The 16,782-nt window shown below is 42.2% G+C and overlaps 1 protein-coding gene across 1 annotated transcript in view; it reads right to left on the reverse strand.

Annotated features, from left to right (window-relative positions):
- The window catches only part of LOC136863409 (ankyrin repeat and death domain-containing protein 1A-like), a 164,648-nt gene that overhangs the window by 146,490 nt on the left and 1,376 nt on the right, over nucleotides 1-16,782 (reverse strand). Inside the window, exon 2 of the mRNA XM_068226438.1 lies at nucleotides 16,025-16,139. Within this exon, the coding sequence (XP_068082539.1) occupies nucleotides 16,025-16,139 (115 nt within the window). The remainder of the gene's footprint in view (nucleotides 1-16,024; nucleotides 16,140-16,782) is intronic.

Here is a 16,782-nt window from a genome sequence, read left to right on the forward strand (position 1 = left end):
GCCGTCCTCTTGCTTTCTTTCTTTCCTTCTTTCGCAACACTTTCCCTTCAATATTAATAATAATGATTAATTGTGTCTGATGTATGTTAAATTTCGTTTTTCCCTTTTCCATTTCGTTCATGTAATTTTGCGCTCTATCCACGTTTCTGCAGCTTCAAGGCGGTTCCTGTCCAGTTAACGCAGACTCAACCTGTCACTTCCATTCGATCTACTCCATGAAAATGACTTTACAAAGGTTTCTGAGACTACTATATTAATACATTCGCTGGTTCAAATGCTATTATTTCTCATAAATGCCTTGTTTTGTCAGTGATATCTTACACTTCACTTCCCCGGAACATGTATTGTCCTCTGTGATTATGCTGCCAAGATAACAGAATTGCTTCACCTTATCACTTCTGACGTCATTACATTTTTTATTTGTCTTTATTGATATCTTTAATATTTATTGTACTACCATTGCTTTGCTTTTCCTATTGTTCCACTTCAATTTCCATTTTTAAGTGTGTCTAATAACACTTGTAGCATCCTGTTCATTTCTTTCTCCGATTCTGCAACTATTACAACGTTATCAGGATATCTGTTTTAAATATGACACATCCCCAGAATTTGCCTGGTGTGATAATGGGGAAACCATGGAAATTCATCTCCACGGGTGCCGACGGCGGGTTTCGAACACACCATCTCCCGAATGCAGCATTGCATTTGCGGGATATTAACTGCACGGCCAACTCGTTCGGTCCTTTCACCAATTGCTTTTATTCTGATGATGATGATGATGATGATGATGATGTTGCTTGTTGTTTAAAGGGGCCTAACATCGAAGGTCATCGGCCCCGCTATTTTTCATTCTATTATTATTATTTTTATATTCGATGATCATCAGAAACTCTTTACTTATCCGCCAAAGGTCTGCCTCTTTAGTTCCTTCCTCTACCCAGTGTATCTGGTGTTATGGTATTATTATGGTAAGAATAACTTATTGTAAAATGATGAATATAATCGATTGTCGTGTTCACACACCGCTGCCCAGCTCCGTGGCTAAATGGTTAACATGCTGAACTTTGGACAGTAGACCTCGGGTTCGAATGCAAGCTGCGTCGGGGATGTTAACATTCATTAGCTTATACCGCTGGCTCGAGGATTGAGAATTTTTGCCATCTTCGGTATTAGATTTCATCGTAGGTAGGGTTCAATTCTCACAGGGCAGGTCGCCCACGAGCGTACACTCGAGATACATGCGCCAGGCCTCACCGAAGGCCACACGCTCTTATTATTATTATTATTATTATTATTATTATTCACAGGACACTGTCAGATGATACCACCTCGTATTGAACAACGGAATTTCAGCGTCAGATTGAATTCGAGACTAGGAGAGGGAATATGTGTTGAGTTCTGAGTTAACTCGGAAGTAGGTTGGAACAGCTGAAAACCGGACGAAGATATGTACAAAGGGAAGTATGGGACAAGAACTTCAATACAATACTCAGGAATGGACACAGAGAGAAACGGAGTGATATCTGAGATACTGACAATGGAGAAGATAATTTCCATTGTTGGGAGGGTCAGGTGTAGTGAGGCAAACTGTGAAACACTTGAGGAGGAGACCTTCCCAAGACAGAAGGAGGTGGAAGGCGATGGGAGAGGTGTTTGTGCCATAAAGGGATTTACTGGGCTCTGATGATGATGATGATGATGATGATGATGATGATGATGATGATGAGGATGATGAATTATGTGTAGCTTCAATCTTTGGAAACTAACATTTCCTCCCTGTATTACTTCACACGTTGTTGCTGTTGTTCTTTGTGTCATCAGTCCATAGTCCGGTTTGATGCAGCTTTCCATGCCACCTTATCCTGTGCTAAACTTTTCGTTTCTAGGTAACTATAACAACCTGAATCTGTTTTAATCTGCTTGTCATATTCATAGTTCGGTCAACCCCTATCGTTCCTACCGCCTACAATTCCCTCAAAAGCCCATTGAACAACTCCTGGGTGTCTTAAGATGTGTCCTATCATTCTGTCTCTTCTTCGCGTCAATTTCAGGTAAATATATCTCAATTCGATTCCTTATCTCTTCATTCGTGATTCGATCTATCCATCTACCTTCAGCATTCTTCTGTAATACCACATATCAAAAGCTTCCAGATAGATAACTAGTGCCTTATTTGGTGGCGAAATTAGGCCTATACGCCCTCTCTTACATTTAGCCACTAGAAGAGTATACAACTTCATAATTTATAAATACAAATACATATAACACAAATAATAATAATAATAATAATAATAATAATAATAATAATAATAATAATAATAATAATAATGGTTCATGTTTGTGGGTTACTGTGGTCACGTCCTAGTTCGTGAACCATGGGCAACGGCTGAGTGGCCTAGTAAGTGGTCCTGAGAGTCGGGATACCAGTTGTTATGGAATGGGAGTGGGCATCTTAGACATATTCTGAGTCGTGGCCCTCCTTGTGCTCAGGCGGCTAGGACTATACAATTCACCGGTGGTCCATAACCCGTTAGAGGAGAGATCCTCACTTGGACTATGTGCAAGTAGGGCAGCAACCTGCTTCATGAATTTACCGAGCTCAGAACACTTTAAGCAAGCCTCGGACCTATGGGAGTAATGGAGTCCCACTCCCATTTGACAGGCGAGGGACTCCTTGAAAACAACTTGGCGAACGAAATGGAATTCGATGGGGAGCTATCAATATTAATGGGGCTTATGGAAGAAAGAAGGTAGAACTGGCTGAGTCAGCAAAGAGGATGCATCTGGATGTGCTAGGAGTAAGTGATATTCGGGTAAGGGGAGATAATGAGGAAGAGATAGGAGATTATAAAGTGTACTTGACGGGTGTTAGAAAGGGAAGGGCAGAGTCTGGGGTAGGGCTCTTTATCAGGAATACCATTGCACGCAACATAGTTTCTGTTAGGCACGTAAATGAGCGAATGATGTGGGTAGATTTGTCAGTGGGAGGAATTAGGACAAGAATTGTGTCCGTGTATTCACCATGTGAGGGTGCAGATGAGGATGAAGTTGACAAGTTTTATGAAGCATTGAGTGATATCGTGGTCCGGGTCAACAGCAAGGATAGAATAGTGCTAATGGGCGATTTCAATGCGAGAGTTGGGAATAGAACTAAAGGATACGAAAGGGTGATTGGTAAATGTGGGGAAGATATGGAAGCTAATGGGAATGGGAAGCGTTTGCTGGACTTCTGTGCTAGTATGGGTTTAGCTGTTACGAATACATTCTTCAAGCATAAGGCTATTCACCGCTACACATGGGGGGCTAGGGGTACCAGATCCAAAATAGACTATATCTTAACAGACTTTGAATTCAGGAAATCTGTTAGGAACGTACGAGTTTTTAGCGGATCCAACAACGGAACATTGTTAACCTCACTCTTGTCATCTTTACGGCAGTAAACCTCAAGGCTGCCACCTTATGCATGTTGTAGCGCGGAATTTATAATCGAACAACAGAACATTGCTAAACTCTCTGCTATCATCTTGAAAAGTTCAGTGTTCCAAACACTAGTTCGAAAAACGTAACTCATCGCACCTCGGGGATTTTGTTAGGTAAGACGTAACCCCTAGGTTCCATTCCTTGTTCTGAACATGAAACCATTTACAAATAAAGATTAATTTTCTACATTTAACAAAGTACAAGCGTTCTTGCTGATAGCAATCGATGAGGTTGTTGCTCCTTTAGCCCTTTAGCCAATTAGCCCTTTAGCCCTTTCGCCCATTAGGCCTTTTGCCCATTAGCCCCTTAGCCTATTAGCCCTACAAGGAATGTGCGGTAAACTAATCTTCTTATAACAAAGGTATCCCCTGACATGTTCTAAACACATGTTGTATCGAGTACAGTGTTCGGTTCTACTTATTTAGTGTTCTAAACACTTCAATCAATGTTCCGATCACATGATAAAGTTAACGGCATAGAGTGCAGTTTTCGATTCCAGCCTTGTTACGTTTCTTCTGTGATTTGCAAGTCTAAACATGCTTAATGACGTCATCACTGCAGCACGTGCTTACTCTAGCTATTCCGATGCAGGTTTAAGCTTGTTCGATAGAGCTATGCCTTGACATAAGAGGAGGCCTTAACAGCTTATGTATAGCCGCTATTGTCTAAAGATAGCCGCTGTGAAGAAAAAGCACGTCGAATTTTTCAAATTACCCGCCACCGCATTTCAAAGGTATGAGGTTTAGTGCTGTAAAAATACCTGCACGATGCAAAGCTAGCTTTCTTCATCAGAGCAGCCACCATCTTGTGTAAGCACCTCTAGGCCGTATCATAAGCAGCTGTGTATAGTCATCGTCTTGTCGCTGCTACCTCCCGCAAGCACCCCTAGGGCGTCTCATAAGAGGAGCAGCCATCTTATGCAAGCGCTCTTAAGCTGTCTCATAAGAAGCTATGTATAGCCGCCATCTTGTAGAAATAGGTAGCTGCCAATGCCAAAGGGCCTAAGTAGGAATCGAACCGTCGATCTCATCATTAGACTATGTTTTTTCTTGTTCCTGATACTGAAAACCTAGGTATCAGGTAGAAAAATTTTGTCCGTTTTCGAGATATTTAACATTTTGCATTTAAGCCCCAAATGTAATGAATCGAACCTGCACGGTACGTTATACTCTCTACCATAGCTAAACCTGATCATGTTACGAAGACTTGCTTCATTATAAGCTGAAACAGAGCTAATGCCAAAGGGCCTAAGTTAGAACCGAACCGTTGATCTCATCATTAGACTATGTTTTTCTTATGATATCATGTTCCCCATACTGCGAACCGAGGTATTGGGTAGAAAAATTTTGTCCGTTTTGCTCTACGATGCACCGTTTTCGAGATATTTAACATTTTGCATTTAAGCCCCCAAATTTAATGAATCGAACTAGCACGACACGTTAGCCTCTAAGCTAGCTTTCTTCATAAGAGCAGCAGCCATCTTGCGCAAGCACCCTTAAGCCGCCTCATAGGAGCAACCGCCATCTTGCGCAAGCATCTCTAGGGCGTCTCATAAGGAGCCTTGTATAACCGCCATCTTGCGCAACCATCCCAAGGGCATCTCATAAGAACCTATGTATAGCGGCCATCTTGCATAAGCACCTTTAAGGAGTCATGTATAGCCACCATCTTGTGCAATTAGCGTCGAGAGATGGCTGATGTAGAATTTTTCTTTTTAAATTATCCGCCACCATATTTCAAAGGTATGTACCTAAAGAGTGTAGCACTGAGCTCTATAGATTAAAGATGGCGGATGACAGCTAACAGAACTTTTCAAATTGCCCGCTACTACATGTCATAAAGAGGGCAGCACGGTGCTCTGTAGATTAAAGATGGCGGATGACAGCTGACGAAATTGCCCGCATGATAGCAGCACAGTGCTCTATTGATTAAAGATGGTGGATGACAGCTGTCAAAAAGCACGTGGCTTTGTTTCCAAACAAGAGCACGTGGAATTTGCCGCCACCACATTTCAAAGGTAACTAGCTAAAGAGCGCAGCACTGAGGTTTGTGATGCAAGATGGCGGATGACAGCTGTCAGAAAAAAGCACGTGAGTTTGTAAAGCACGTAGAATTTGCCGCCACAACAAAGAGGGCAGCACTGTGCTCAAAGATGGCTGCTGTCACGTAGAATTGTCTGCCACCACAGGTATCTTGCTAAAGAGGGGCAGCACGGTGCTCAAAGATGGCTGCTATCAGAAAGCATTTTTCAAATTATCCGCCACCACATTTCAAAGGTAAGTAGCTAAAGAGGGCACCACTGTGCTCTATGGATTAAAGATGGTGGATGACAGCTGTCAAAAAAGCACGTAGATTTGTTTATCGATTTAAATCTCGCGCTAGTAAGGTTAAGTTGGTAGCACTAAGGTTTAGGCCCGTTAAGATGGCAGCACTGCGGATGACAGCTGTGGCGTACCACATTTCAAAGGTAAGTAGCTAAATAGGGCAGCACTGTGATTAAAGATGGCGGATGTCAGCTGTCAAAAAAGCACGTGGCTTTGTTTCCAAACAAAAGCACGTGGAATTTGCCGCCACCACATTTCAAAGGTATCTAGCTAAAGAGGGCAGCACTGTGCTCTGTTGATTAAAGATGGCGGATGACGGCTGTCAAAAAAGCGCGTGAGTTTGTTTCCAAACAAGAGCATGTAGAATTTGCCGCCACCACATAGAGGGCAGCACGGTGCTCTCTTGATTAAAGATGGCTGCTGTCACGTGGAATTGTCTACCACCACATTTCAAAGGTATCTAGCTAAAGAGGGCAGCACGGTGCTCAAAGATGGCTGCTGTCAAAAAGCATTTTTCAAATTATCCGCCACCACATTTCAAAGGTAAGTAGCTAAAGGGAGCACCACTGTGCTCTATAGAATAAAGATGGCGGATGACAGCTGTCAAAAAAGCACGTGGATTTGTTTACCGATTCTAATCTCGCGCTAGTTAGGTTAAGTTGGTAGCACTAAGGTTTAGGCCCGTTAAGATGGCAGCACTGCGGATGACAGGTGACGAATTTGCAGCTACTGCGATAAAGAGGGCAGCACAGTGCTCTGTAGTTTAAGGATGGCGGATGACAGCTGTCAAAAAAGCACATGGCTTTGTTTATCTCACGCTAGTGAGGTTAAGTTGGTAGCACTAAGGTTTAGGCCCGCCAAGATGGCAGCACTGCGGATGACAGGTGACGAATTTGCAGCTACTGCAATAAAGAGGGCAGCACGGTGCTCTGTAGTTTAAAGATGGCGGATGACAGCTGTCAAAAAGCACGTGGCTTTGTTTATCTCGCGCTTGTGAGGTTAAGTTGGTACTACTGAGGTTTAGGCCCGTCAAGATGGTAGTACTGAGGTTAGCGATACGTTGTTGTCTGTCAAAAAGCACGTGGCTGTCAAAAAACACGTGGCTTTGTTTACCTCGCGCTAGTGAGGTTAAGTTGGTAGCACTGAGGTTTAGGCCCGTCAAGATGGTAGTACTGAGGTTAGCGATGCGTTGTTGTCGATGACAGCTGTCAAAAAGCACGTGGCTTTGTTTACAAATTCAAATTTCCCGCGGGTGGTGGAGGAGACCTCTGGGAGGCCTCTGGCTGTGGTGGTGGTGGTGGAGGAGGCATCTGGGAGGCCTCTGGCTGTGGTGGTTGTGGAGGTGGCCTCTGGGAGCCTGCGGTGGCGGTGGCCGCCGAACCCGCTCATTTTACTACTAACGAATAAGGGTAGAATGTCTCCAGGACGAGGAAATTAGACAGAAGTACATGGATATGATTAGTGAGAAGTTTCGAACAGTAGACAGTAAGCAGGTTCAGGATATAGAAAGTGAATGGGTGGCATACAGGGATGCTGTAATAGAAACAGCAAGGGAATGCCTAGGAACAACTGTGTGTAAAGATGGGAAAAGGCGAACATCTTGTTTGAATGATGAAGTGAGAGCAGCCTGTAAACGTAAAAAAGAAGGCTTATCAGAAATGGCTCCAAACAAGGGCCAAGGCAGACAGGGATTGGTACGTAGATGAAAGAAACACAGCGAAACAAATAGTTCTTGAATCCAAAAAGAAGTCGTGGGAAGATTTTGGTAATAACCAAGAAAGGCTAGGTCAAGCAGAAGGGAAACCTTTCTGGACAGTAATAAAGAATCTTAGGAAGGGAGGGAAAAAGGAAATGAACAGTGTTTTGAGTAATTCAGGTGAACTCATAATAGATCCCAGGGAATCACTGGAGAGGTGGAGGGAATATTTTGAACATCTTCTCAATGTAAAAGGAAATCATCATGGTGGTGTTGCAAACAGTCAAGCTCATGGGGAGGAGGATAATGATGTTGGTGAAATTATGCTTGAGGAAGTGGAAAGTATAGTAAATAAACTCCATTGTCATAAGGCAGCAGGAATAGATGAAATTAGACCTGAAATGGTGAAGTACAGTGGGAAGGCAGGGATGAAATGGCTTCATAGAGTAGTAAAATTAGCGTGGAGTGTTGGTAAGGTACCTTCAGATTGGACAAAAGCAGTAATTGCACCTATGTATAAGCAAGGGAACAGGAAGGATTGCAACAACTATCGAGGTATCTCATTGATTAGTATACCAGGCAAACTATTCACTGGCATCCTGGAAGGGAGGGTGCGATCAGTCGTTGAGAGGAAGTTGGATGAAAACCAGTGTGCTTTCAGACCACAGAGAGGCTGTCAGGATCTGATTTTCAGTATGCGCCAGGTAATTGAAAAATGCTCGAGAGGAATAGGCAGTTGTGTTCATGTTTCGTAGATCTAGAGAAAGCATATGACAGGGTACCGAGGGAAAAGATGTTCGCCATACTGGGGGAATATGGAATTAAAGGTAGATTATTAAAATCAATCAAAGGCATTTATGTTGACAATTGGGCTTCAGTGAGAATTGATGGTAGAATGAGTTCTTGGTTCAGGGTAGTTACAGGAGTTAGACAAGGCTGTAATCTTTCACCTTTGCTGTTTGTAGTTTACATGGATCATCTGCTGAAAGGTATAAAATGGCAGGGAGGGATTCAGTTAGGTAGAAATGTAGTAAACAGTTTGGCCTATGCGGACGATTTGGTCCTAATGGCAGATTGTGCCGAAAGCCTACAGTCTAATATCTGGGAACTAGAAAATAGGTGCAATGAGTATGGTATGAAAATTAGCCTCTCGAAGACTAAATTGATGTCAGTAGGTAAGAAATTCAACAGAATCGAATGTCAGATTGGTGATACAAAGCTAGAACAGGTCGATAATTTCAGGTATTTAGGTTGTGTGTTCTCCCAGGATGGTAATATAGTAAGAGAGATTGAATCAAGGTGTAGTAAAGCAAATGCAGTGAGCTCGCAGTTGCGATCAGCAGTATTCTGTAAGAAGGAAGTCAGCTCCCAGACGAAACTATCTTTACATCGGTCTGTTTTCAGACCAACTTTGCTTTACGGGAGCGAAAGCTGGGTGGACTCAGGATATCTTATTCATAAGTTAGAAGTAACAGACATGAAAGTAGCAAGAAGGATTGCTGGTACAAACAGGTGGGAACAATGACAGGAGGGTACTCGGAATGAGGAGATAAAGGCTAATTTAGGAATAAACTCAATGGATGAAGCTGTACGCATAAACCGGCTTCGGTGGTGTGGTCATGTGAGGCGAATGGAGGAGGATAGGTTACCTAGGAGAATAATGGACTCTTTTATGGAGGGTAAGAGAAGTAGAGGGAGGCAAAGACGACGATGGTTAGACTCGGTTTCTAACGATTTAAAGATAAGAGGTATAGAACTAAATGAGGCCACAACACTAGTTGCAAATCGAGGATTGTGGCGACGTTTAGTAAATTCTCAGAGGCTTGCAGACTGAACGCTGAAAGGCATAACAGTCTATAATGGTAATGTATGTAATGCATGTATGTATGTATGTATGTATGTATAATAATAATAATAATAATAATAATAATAATAATAATAATAATAATACTAATAATAATAATAATAATAATAATAATAGTAATAATAATATAATCCTTATTATAAAAGTGCATAAAATATCTACAATCATTTGACGTAACTGTCCGCCTCTGTGGTGTAGTGGTTCGCGTGATTAGCTGCCACCCTCTTAGGCCCGGGTTCGATTCCTGGCTCTGCCACGAAATTTAAACAGTGGTACGAGGGCTGTAACGGGATTTACTCAGCCGTGGGAGGTCAACTGTGTCGAGGTGTTTCGATTCCCACCTTAGCCATCCTCGAAGTGGTTTTCCGTGGTTTCCCACTTCTCCTCCAGGCAAATGCCAGGATGGTACCTAACTTAAGGCCACGGCCGCTTCCTTCTCTCTTCCTCCTCTATCCCTTCCAAACTCTCCATTCCGCAAAAGGCTCCTGTTCAGAATAAGACGTGAGGCCGCTTGTGCGAGTTATTGGTCTTCCTCCCCAGTTGTATCCCCCGACCCAAAATCTCACGCTCCATGACACTGCCCTCGAGGTTGTAGAGTTGAGATCACTCGCTGAGTCCAAGGGAAAATCCTACCCTGTAGGGTAAACAGATTAAGAAGGAAAGAAACAAAGAAAGAAATTATGTAACAACAGTAATCCATTCATTCATCTCATTCATTCCTTCATTCACTCAGGAATTATCCAGCAAGTCAGCGGGATGTACTCAGCAATTGCTCGCGGCAAGATATTTTAAAATTATTATGAGATTGTCTCTAATGTTCGCAGGTAGCAAATTCCATGACCTGGACGCAGAGATAATAAACGAGCAATTGTAAGCAGCAGTGCGGTTTACAACTATGGCTTTAGAGGAGTCAGATATTGTATTGTGGCCATGATAGGTTCTTTTATCCGATTTCCGCACATCGTAACAGAATGTCCCATCATACGGTTCCTTGCTCAACGTTTACTTGCTGGTAGATTTCAAACGACACAGTACCACAAGAGCCAGTATAGAAACATCAGAGTGACGATCAAAAGCGCTTTAAAGCTAGTAAGGGTAGCTATCCTCAAGCTACACTCAAAAACTCATTTCGGACACATAGCCCGCAGCCACGCTGTTATTCAGCAATAATGACCACAGCAAGCAGGACACTGAGAGCACCGAGATGAATGAGAGACTACCTCAATTACACATACAGGCATAGATGGCAAAGTGATATCCATGCAGTCAGTCGTTCTCTGTATTAAAGGGCGCTGGAAATTAAAATAAGCCTGTTGTTGAACTTTTTATATTTTGAATCAACTTAGTAATATCATCATATTTCTTCTGTACGGTATAGAAGTATGAAAATAACAATTTTATTTTATTTTTCTTATTATCATTATTACTATCATTAACAAATACATAGCAATGGTTACTTACAGTAGTGTAATAATAAAGTTGAAACTTAATTACCCAACAACAACAACAACAACAACAACAAGCCCCTGTGAATTTAGGAAATGCCGCCACAATCCTCTATTTGCAACTACTGTAGTGTTGTGGCCACATTTATTTATCTACCTCTTATCTTTAAATCGTTAGAAACTGAGCCTAACCATCGTCGTTTTGGCCTCCCACTACTTTTCTTACCCTCCGTAACAGACTCCATTATTCTCCTAGGTAACCTATCCTCCTCCATTCGCTTCATATGACCCCGCCACCGAAGCTGGTTTATGGGCACAGCTTCATCCATAGAGTTCATTCCTAACTTAGCCTTTATCTCCTCATTCCGAGTACCCTTCTGGAATTTTTACCACCTGTTTATATCATTAATCATCCCCGCTAATTTCATGTCTGTTACTTCTAACATATTAATAAGGTACCCTGAGTCCACCCAGCTTTCGCTCCCGTAAAGCAAAATTGGTCTGAAAGCATCGCAACTGCATTAGCTTTACTGCACCTTGATTCAGTGTCACTATATCAACATCCTGGGAGAACACACATCCTTAAATACCTAAAATTGTCTACCAGTTACACCTTTGTAACACCAATCTGACATTCAATTCTCTTGGATTCCTTACTTACTGACTGACGTACTGACATCAATTTAGTCTTCGAGAGGCTAATTTTTATACCATATTCATTAAACCTATTTTCAAGGTCCAATGGCACAATCTGCCATTAAGACCAAGTCGTCAGCATAGGCCAAACTACTTACTACATTGCCACCTACCTGAATCCCTCCCTGCCACTTTATACCTTTCAGCAGATGATCCATGTACACTACGGACAACAAAGGTGAAAGCTTACGCGGCCTTGTCTGGCCCCTGTAAATGCCCAGAACCAATAACTCATTCTACCATCAATCCTCACTGTAGCCTAATTGTCAACATAAAAGCCTTCGATTGATTTTAATACTCTACCCATAATCCCATAGTCCCCCAGTGTGGCGAACATCTTATCCCTCGTACCCTGTCATATGCTTCCTTTCGATCTACGAAACATAAATATAACTGTCTATTCCTCTCGTAGCATTTTTCAATTGCTTGTCACATACTGAAAATCTGATCCTGACAGCCCCTCTGTGGTCTGAAATAATAATACCTAGGACATATCTCCATTTACATAGACGACACTAGTAAACACCACAGGAACACTCAACAGAACCCTGTCCATAGGCTTGGCGTGAGTAAGGGTATAACGGACGTAAAACTCTCCCCAAGAAGTTGGAGCAAAAGTCAGGAAAAGTAGGAGAAGCGTTATATCATAATACATAGAATGGGGGATACTGAGAATAAAATAGTTTTAGCAACTTTGTCGTTACACAATTCTCTATAACCATGTACCTAAATCACATGTGTCTTCAGTACTACAGTAAGTCGAGAACTAATGCAGCAGTCCATGCTTTAATGTAGTGCTTATATATGATGTCAGTATTCATAACACTATTGCAATGAGGATCCTTGACTGAATGGTCAGTATAGTGGCTTTGGATTGAGAGGATACCGGGTTCGATTTCTGGATGGGCCGGTACTCTTTCCGAACATGGTTAATTCCTCTTGTTCTGCCAATGAGTGATTTTGTTCGTCTTAAGTGATACCTCTGTTTACATACAACACTTCAAACTGCAATACTCAACAGTGAATATATTTCCCTTCATAGGTTCGTCGCTAGGCAGGGCATTCGGCCGCAAAAATGAGCTCAGTCGTCTGGTAGTGCCCATCACAGGCAATTGGGTGGAGGTGAAGAAGAAGAAAAATGAGTTTAAAATTTACTGATTAAGTTAGTTAATGTCCGCCTCTGTGGTGTAGTGGTTAGCATGATTAGCTGCCACTCCCGGAGGCCCGGGATCGAGTCCCGGCTCTGCCACGAAATTTGAAAAGTAGTACGAGGGCTGGAAGGGGGTCCACTCGACCTCGGTAGGTCGACAGAGTAGAGGCGGTTTCGATTCCCACCTCAGCCATCCTCAAAGTGCTTTTCCGTTGTTTCTCATTTCTTCTCCAGGTAAATGCCGGGATGGTACCTAACTTAAGGCCAGGGCAGCTTTCTTCTCTCATCCTTGTATATCCCTTCCAATCTTCCCATCCCCCAACAAGGCCCCTGTTCAGCATAGCAGGTGTGGTCACCTGGGCTAGTTACTGGTCCTCCTTCCAGGCTGTATCTTTCCGACCCAAAGTTACTTGCTCCAGGACTCGCCTTTGAGGCGGTAGAGGTGAAATCCCTCGCTGCGTCCGAGGAGAAAACCAACCCTAGAGGGTAAACATCCTGTGGATGGTGATTGTAGAACAAATACGCGGCATCTCCTGTCTAACGTAAGGGGTGACTAAAACGGGATTCCGTGAGCTCTCAACTATGAAGCGTGAGTTTGAGACCAACTAGGCCTCTAGCTGTGTCTGGAATGGCTTCCACTTACTAGTGCCACGCTCCTCACTTTCATCTTTACAACCGTATCTTCCTTGGTCTATTCTTCTTTTGTTCAGGCGCCGTCAGATTTAGGTGTGGTACTTGTTCATGTCCGTGACATTCGTGGTTCCTCTATTTCTTTTGCCGATGATTTCATTCTTCGAAGTGTTGGATCTCTTTCATTTTCCCTCTGATTAGTCTAGTTGTACCGTCTCTTAAAATAGGAATTATCACACCAGCCTGGGATCAATTCCCGACTAAGCTAGAGATTTAATCAGCTAGTGGTTAGTTCCTATGGCTTCGAAACTCCATGCCTGTGTTAAGATGAACATAGGCACTGTATCTTCATATTTCTGCATTTAAGCACAACACACCCAGCACATCGTATCACTACATAAACACACAATGGTGCATGTATCTTTCCATATATGTTGAGTCAGGAAGGGCTTGCGGCCGTTAAAATGTACCATATCCCTATCAAGTACTGACCTCAAAAAATTGGGAAAGGAGAGTGAGGATAAGAAGCAGACTAGGTTTACTAAGAAATTCATTCCAGAGAGAAGTCTTCGATGTTTTCAAAGTTATAATAAAAAATGCTCCACATTCTCACGTTTCTCTTGAAACCTATGAAACCGAGCTCGATAGCTGCAGTCGCTTAAGTGCGGCCAGTATCCAGTATTCGGGAGATCGTGGGTTCGAGCCCCACTGTCGGCAGCCCTGAAGATGGTTTTCCGTGGTTTCCCATTTTCACACCAGGCACATGCTGGGGCTGTACCTTAATTAAGGCCACGGCCGCTTCCTTCCCACTCCTAGCCCCTTCCTGCCTCATCGTCGCCATAAGACCTATCTGTGTCGGCGCGACGTAAAGCAAATAACAAAAAGAAACCTATAAATTTACAAAACGAAATGATTTACGCAAAGAGCTTCACTATCTACGTTTTTAGCACTACCATAAAAATACGGCTGCATAAATTTAGGCGATTCTTTTGTTATTAAATGCATTAATTTAATTGCAAATTTTAGCATGTGATATGTTTAACGTAATATGTACTGTCTCCCATGTCTCAAACCAACGGAGAAAGCCTATACTTTCAATGAGTCTTGAACGAACCGCTAAAACAGGATCGTAGTCAAGAATTCTCAACCGAGCAACTGGCTGTGCGGTTTCGGTCACGTAGCTGTTAGCTTGCATTCGGGAAATAGTGGGTTCGAACTCCACTGTCAGCAGCCCTGAAGATGGTTTTCTGTGGTTTCCCATTTTCACATCAGGCGAATGCTGGCGCTCTAGTTTAAATAAGGCCACGGTTTCTTCCTTTCCACTCCTAGTCCTTTCCTCTCCAATCGCCATAAGACCTATCTGTGTCTGTGCGACGTAAAAGAGATTGCAAAAATTTCTCACTCTCTGAATGAGACACATTTATTCCTCTCAAGAATAGCTGATTCCTCGATAATTCACACTTTGAATTTATCAATTTCTTTATAACTCAAAACTTTCTCTTTAATCTCGTAAAAAAATATCTCCTGGACGTACTATGGTATGTTCGAATATAGCCTACTGCATTCCACTCTGTAATATTACTGTTCCTCTTTTTGCGTAATTTCCATTTTTGAAACACCGTTTTCAACGAACAGAAATTGAACCTATTTTCATGAAATGTTCCATGGAAGGGTATTGATATAAGCAAATTGCTTCAGGCCCTTTCCTCTAAAAAAGAATTAGTAACGCACATTCTAGAAAAAACTGTTAAGTTACCTGAGTTTACTATTCTAGATCAGAATAATACGCATTTTCGGAAGGAGTAGCTGAAAAACTTATGGGTACAGTAGAATGAATACCTAGCTGTCAGAATAAGGTAAAGAAAATCAGTCCGTCAACAGCTCATGTTTTGTATGTAGCTCGTCTTTTGACAGACAAGTTTGTGATTCAATCGAACAAGGCAGGCCATGGCTAGCAAATGAAGCACTTTCGAATACATTCCATTTTCTCAAGAAGTACTTGAGCGATTTATAACGTCATTGAGTTTTAGGCTAGTTATATAACACAGTGTAGCTCCATTTAAAGAAATAAACTGTACAATTATTTCAGCAGATATTGACACCTTAGCCTATATAAAGTGCTTCAAATTCCATTAGAAGCCCTTTGGAACCATTCGTGAAAGTGAAAGCAGGTTTTCAACACCTGTTTTCACTAGTTATAGCAGGTGGACATCTTAGCTGAAAAAAAAAATGGCGTATGGCTTTTCGTGCCGGGAGTGGCCGAGGACATGTTCGGCTCGCCAGGTGCAGGTCTTTCGATTTGACACCAGTAGGCGACCTGCGCGTCATGATGAGGATGAAGTAATGATGTTCAAGACGACAGATACACCCAGCCCCCTTGACAGAGAAATTAACCAATGGTGGTTAAAATACCCGACCCTGCCTGGAATCTAACTCGGGACCTCTGTGACCAAAGGCCAGCACGATAACCATTTAGCCATGAAGCCGGACATGTTAGCTGAATAACACTGGGTAAATAAACTCGTGCGTCCGTGTTTGTGTGCTTTATGTAAACTTATCACTCCGTCTACTGAGTGGGGAATGAAGTCCTCTAGCAGTGATTAAGATTCTCAATAAAGACTATATTAACGAAGTTATCCTTCTTCAAAATGTTAATGTTTAATTATTGTGCAACACAGATCAAAATTATACATTATGAAGCAAATACGGTATGTAACGAATGTGTGGTTGAGCACTTACCTCTTGCTATCCTTACTAGAGCGACAGAATTCACTTTCTCCGAGTCTACGTTCAATTTAAGATTAGGCACTGCTGCATCTCGTGTCTTTCTGCGATCATAATCTTGTTCCTCCATCTGGAATAAGAAGGAATAATATTTCAATTTTAGTTCATGATTAACTTATTCCTTTGTTCTAAGAACAAGTACTCGTGCTTTAATTCTCTCAGAATGACACATTTTAAAACTGATTATGTAACAAATCTACTTTTAACTTAAAATAACGTTTAAATTCCTCACGTGAGCGCTGTAGAGATTCATAGAGTAGAGTAAACTAACCCTCTGGTCGGGTATGAAGTATGATCATACTGTAAAGTGTAAGTGGGAGGATAAATTAATACACGATTGGTAGCGTTTACTGTAAAATGCATTATCTAACACTAATTCCTACACAATGACACAGGCACACAGACACTCAGTTAGCGCTCTCTCTTTCCCTCTTAATCTGTTCTCAATGTTCTGTCACACGAGTTATTAGCTCTGACACTTCAAGCTTAAACGATTATAATATGGTCACCTTTGCAATTGTCACTTGGACCCTAAGGCAGTTCACTGTACACTGTTCTACAATGGCAGGAGCGTAATACATAGTTTATGCGCGCGCACACATTCTCAAAAATATGTACGTGGTACAAGGTTCGCACTCATACGACAGTCTTCACCACTGTACCACGTCGTTCCACTGCACTCTTCTCCATCGTCGCTGAGCTACACTGTTCGG

Source organism: Anabrus simplex, chromosome 1 (assembly GCF_040414725.1).
Source record: "Anabrus simplex isolate iqAnaSimp1 chromosome 1, ASM4041472v1, whole genome shotgun sequence".
NCBI lineage: Eukaryota > Metazoa > Arthropoda > Insecta > Orthoptera > Tettigoniidae > Anabrus > Anabrus simplex.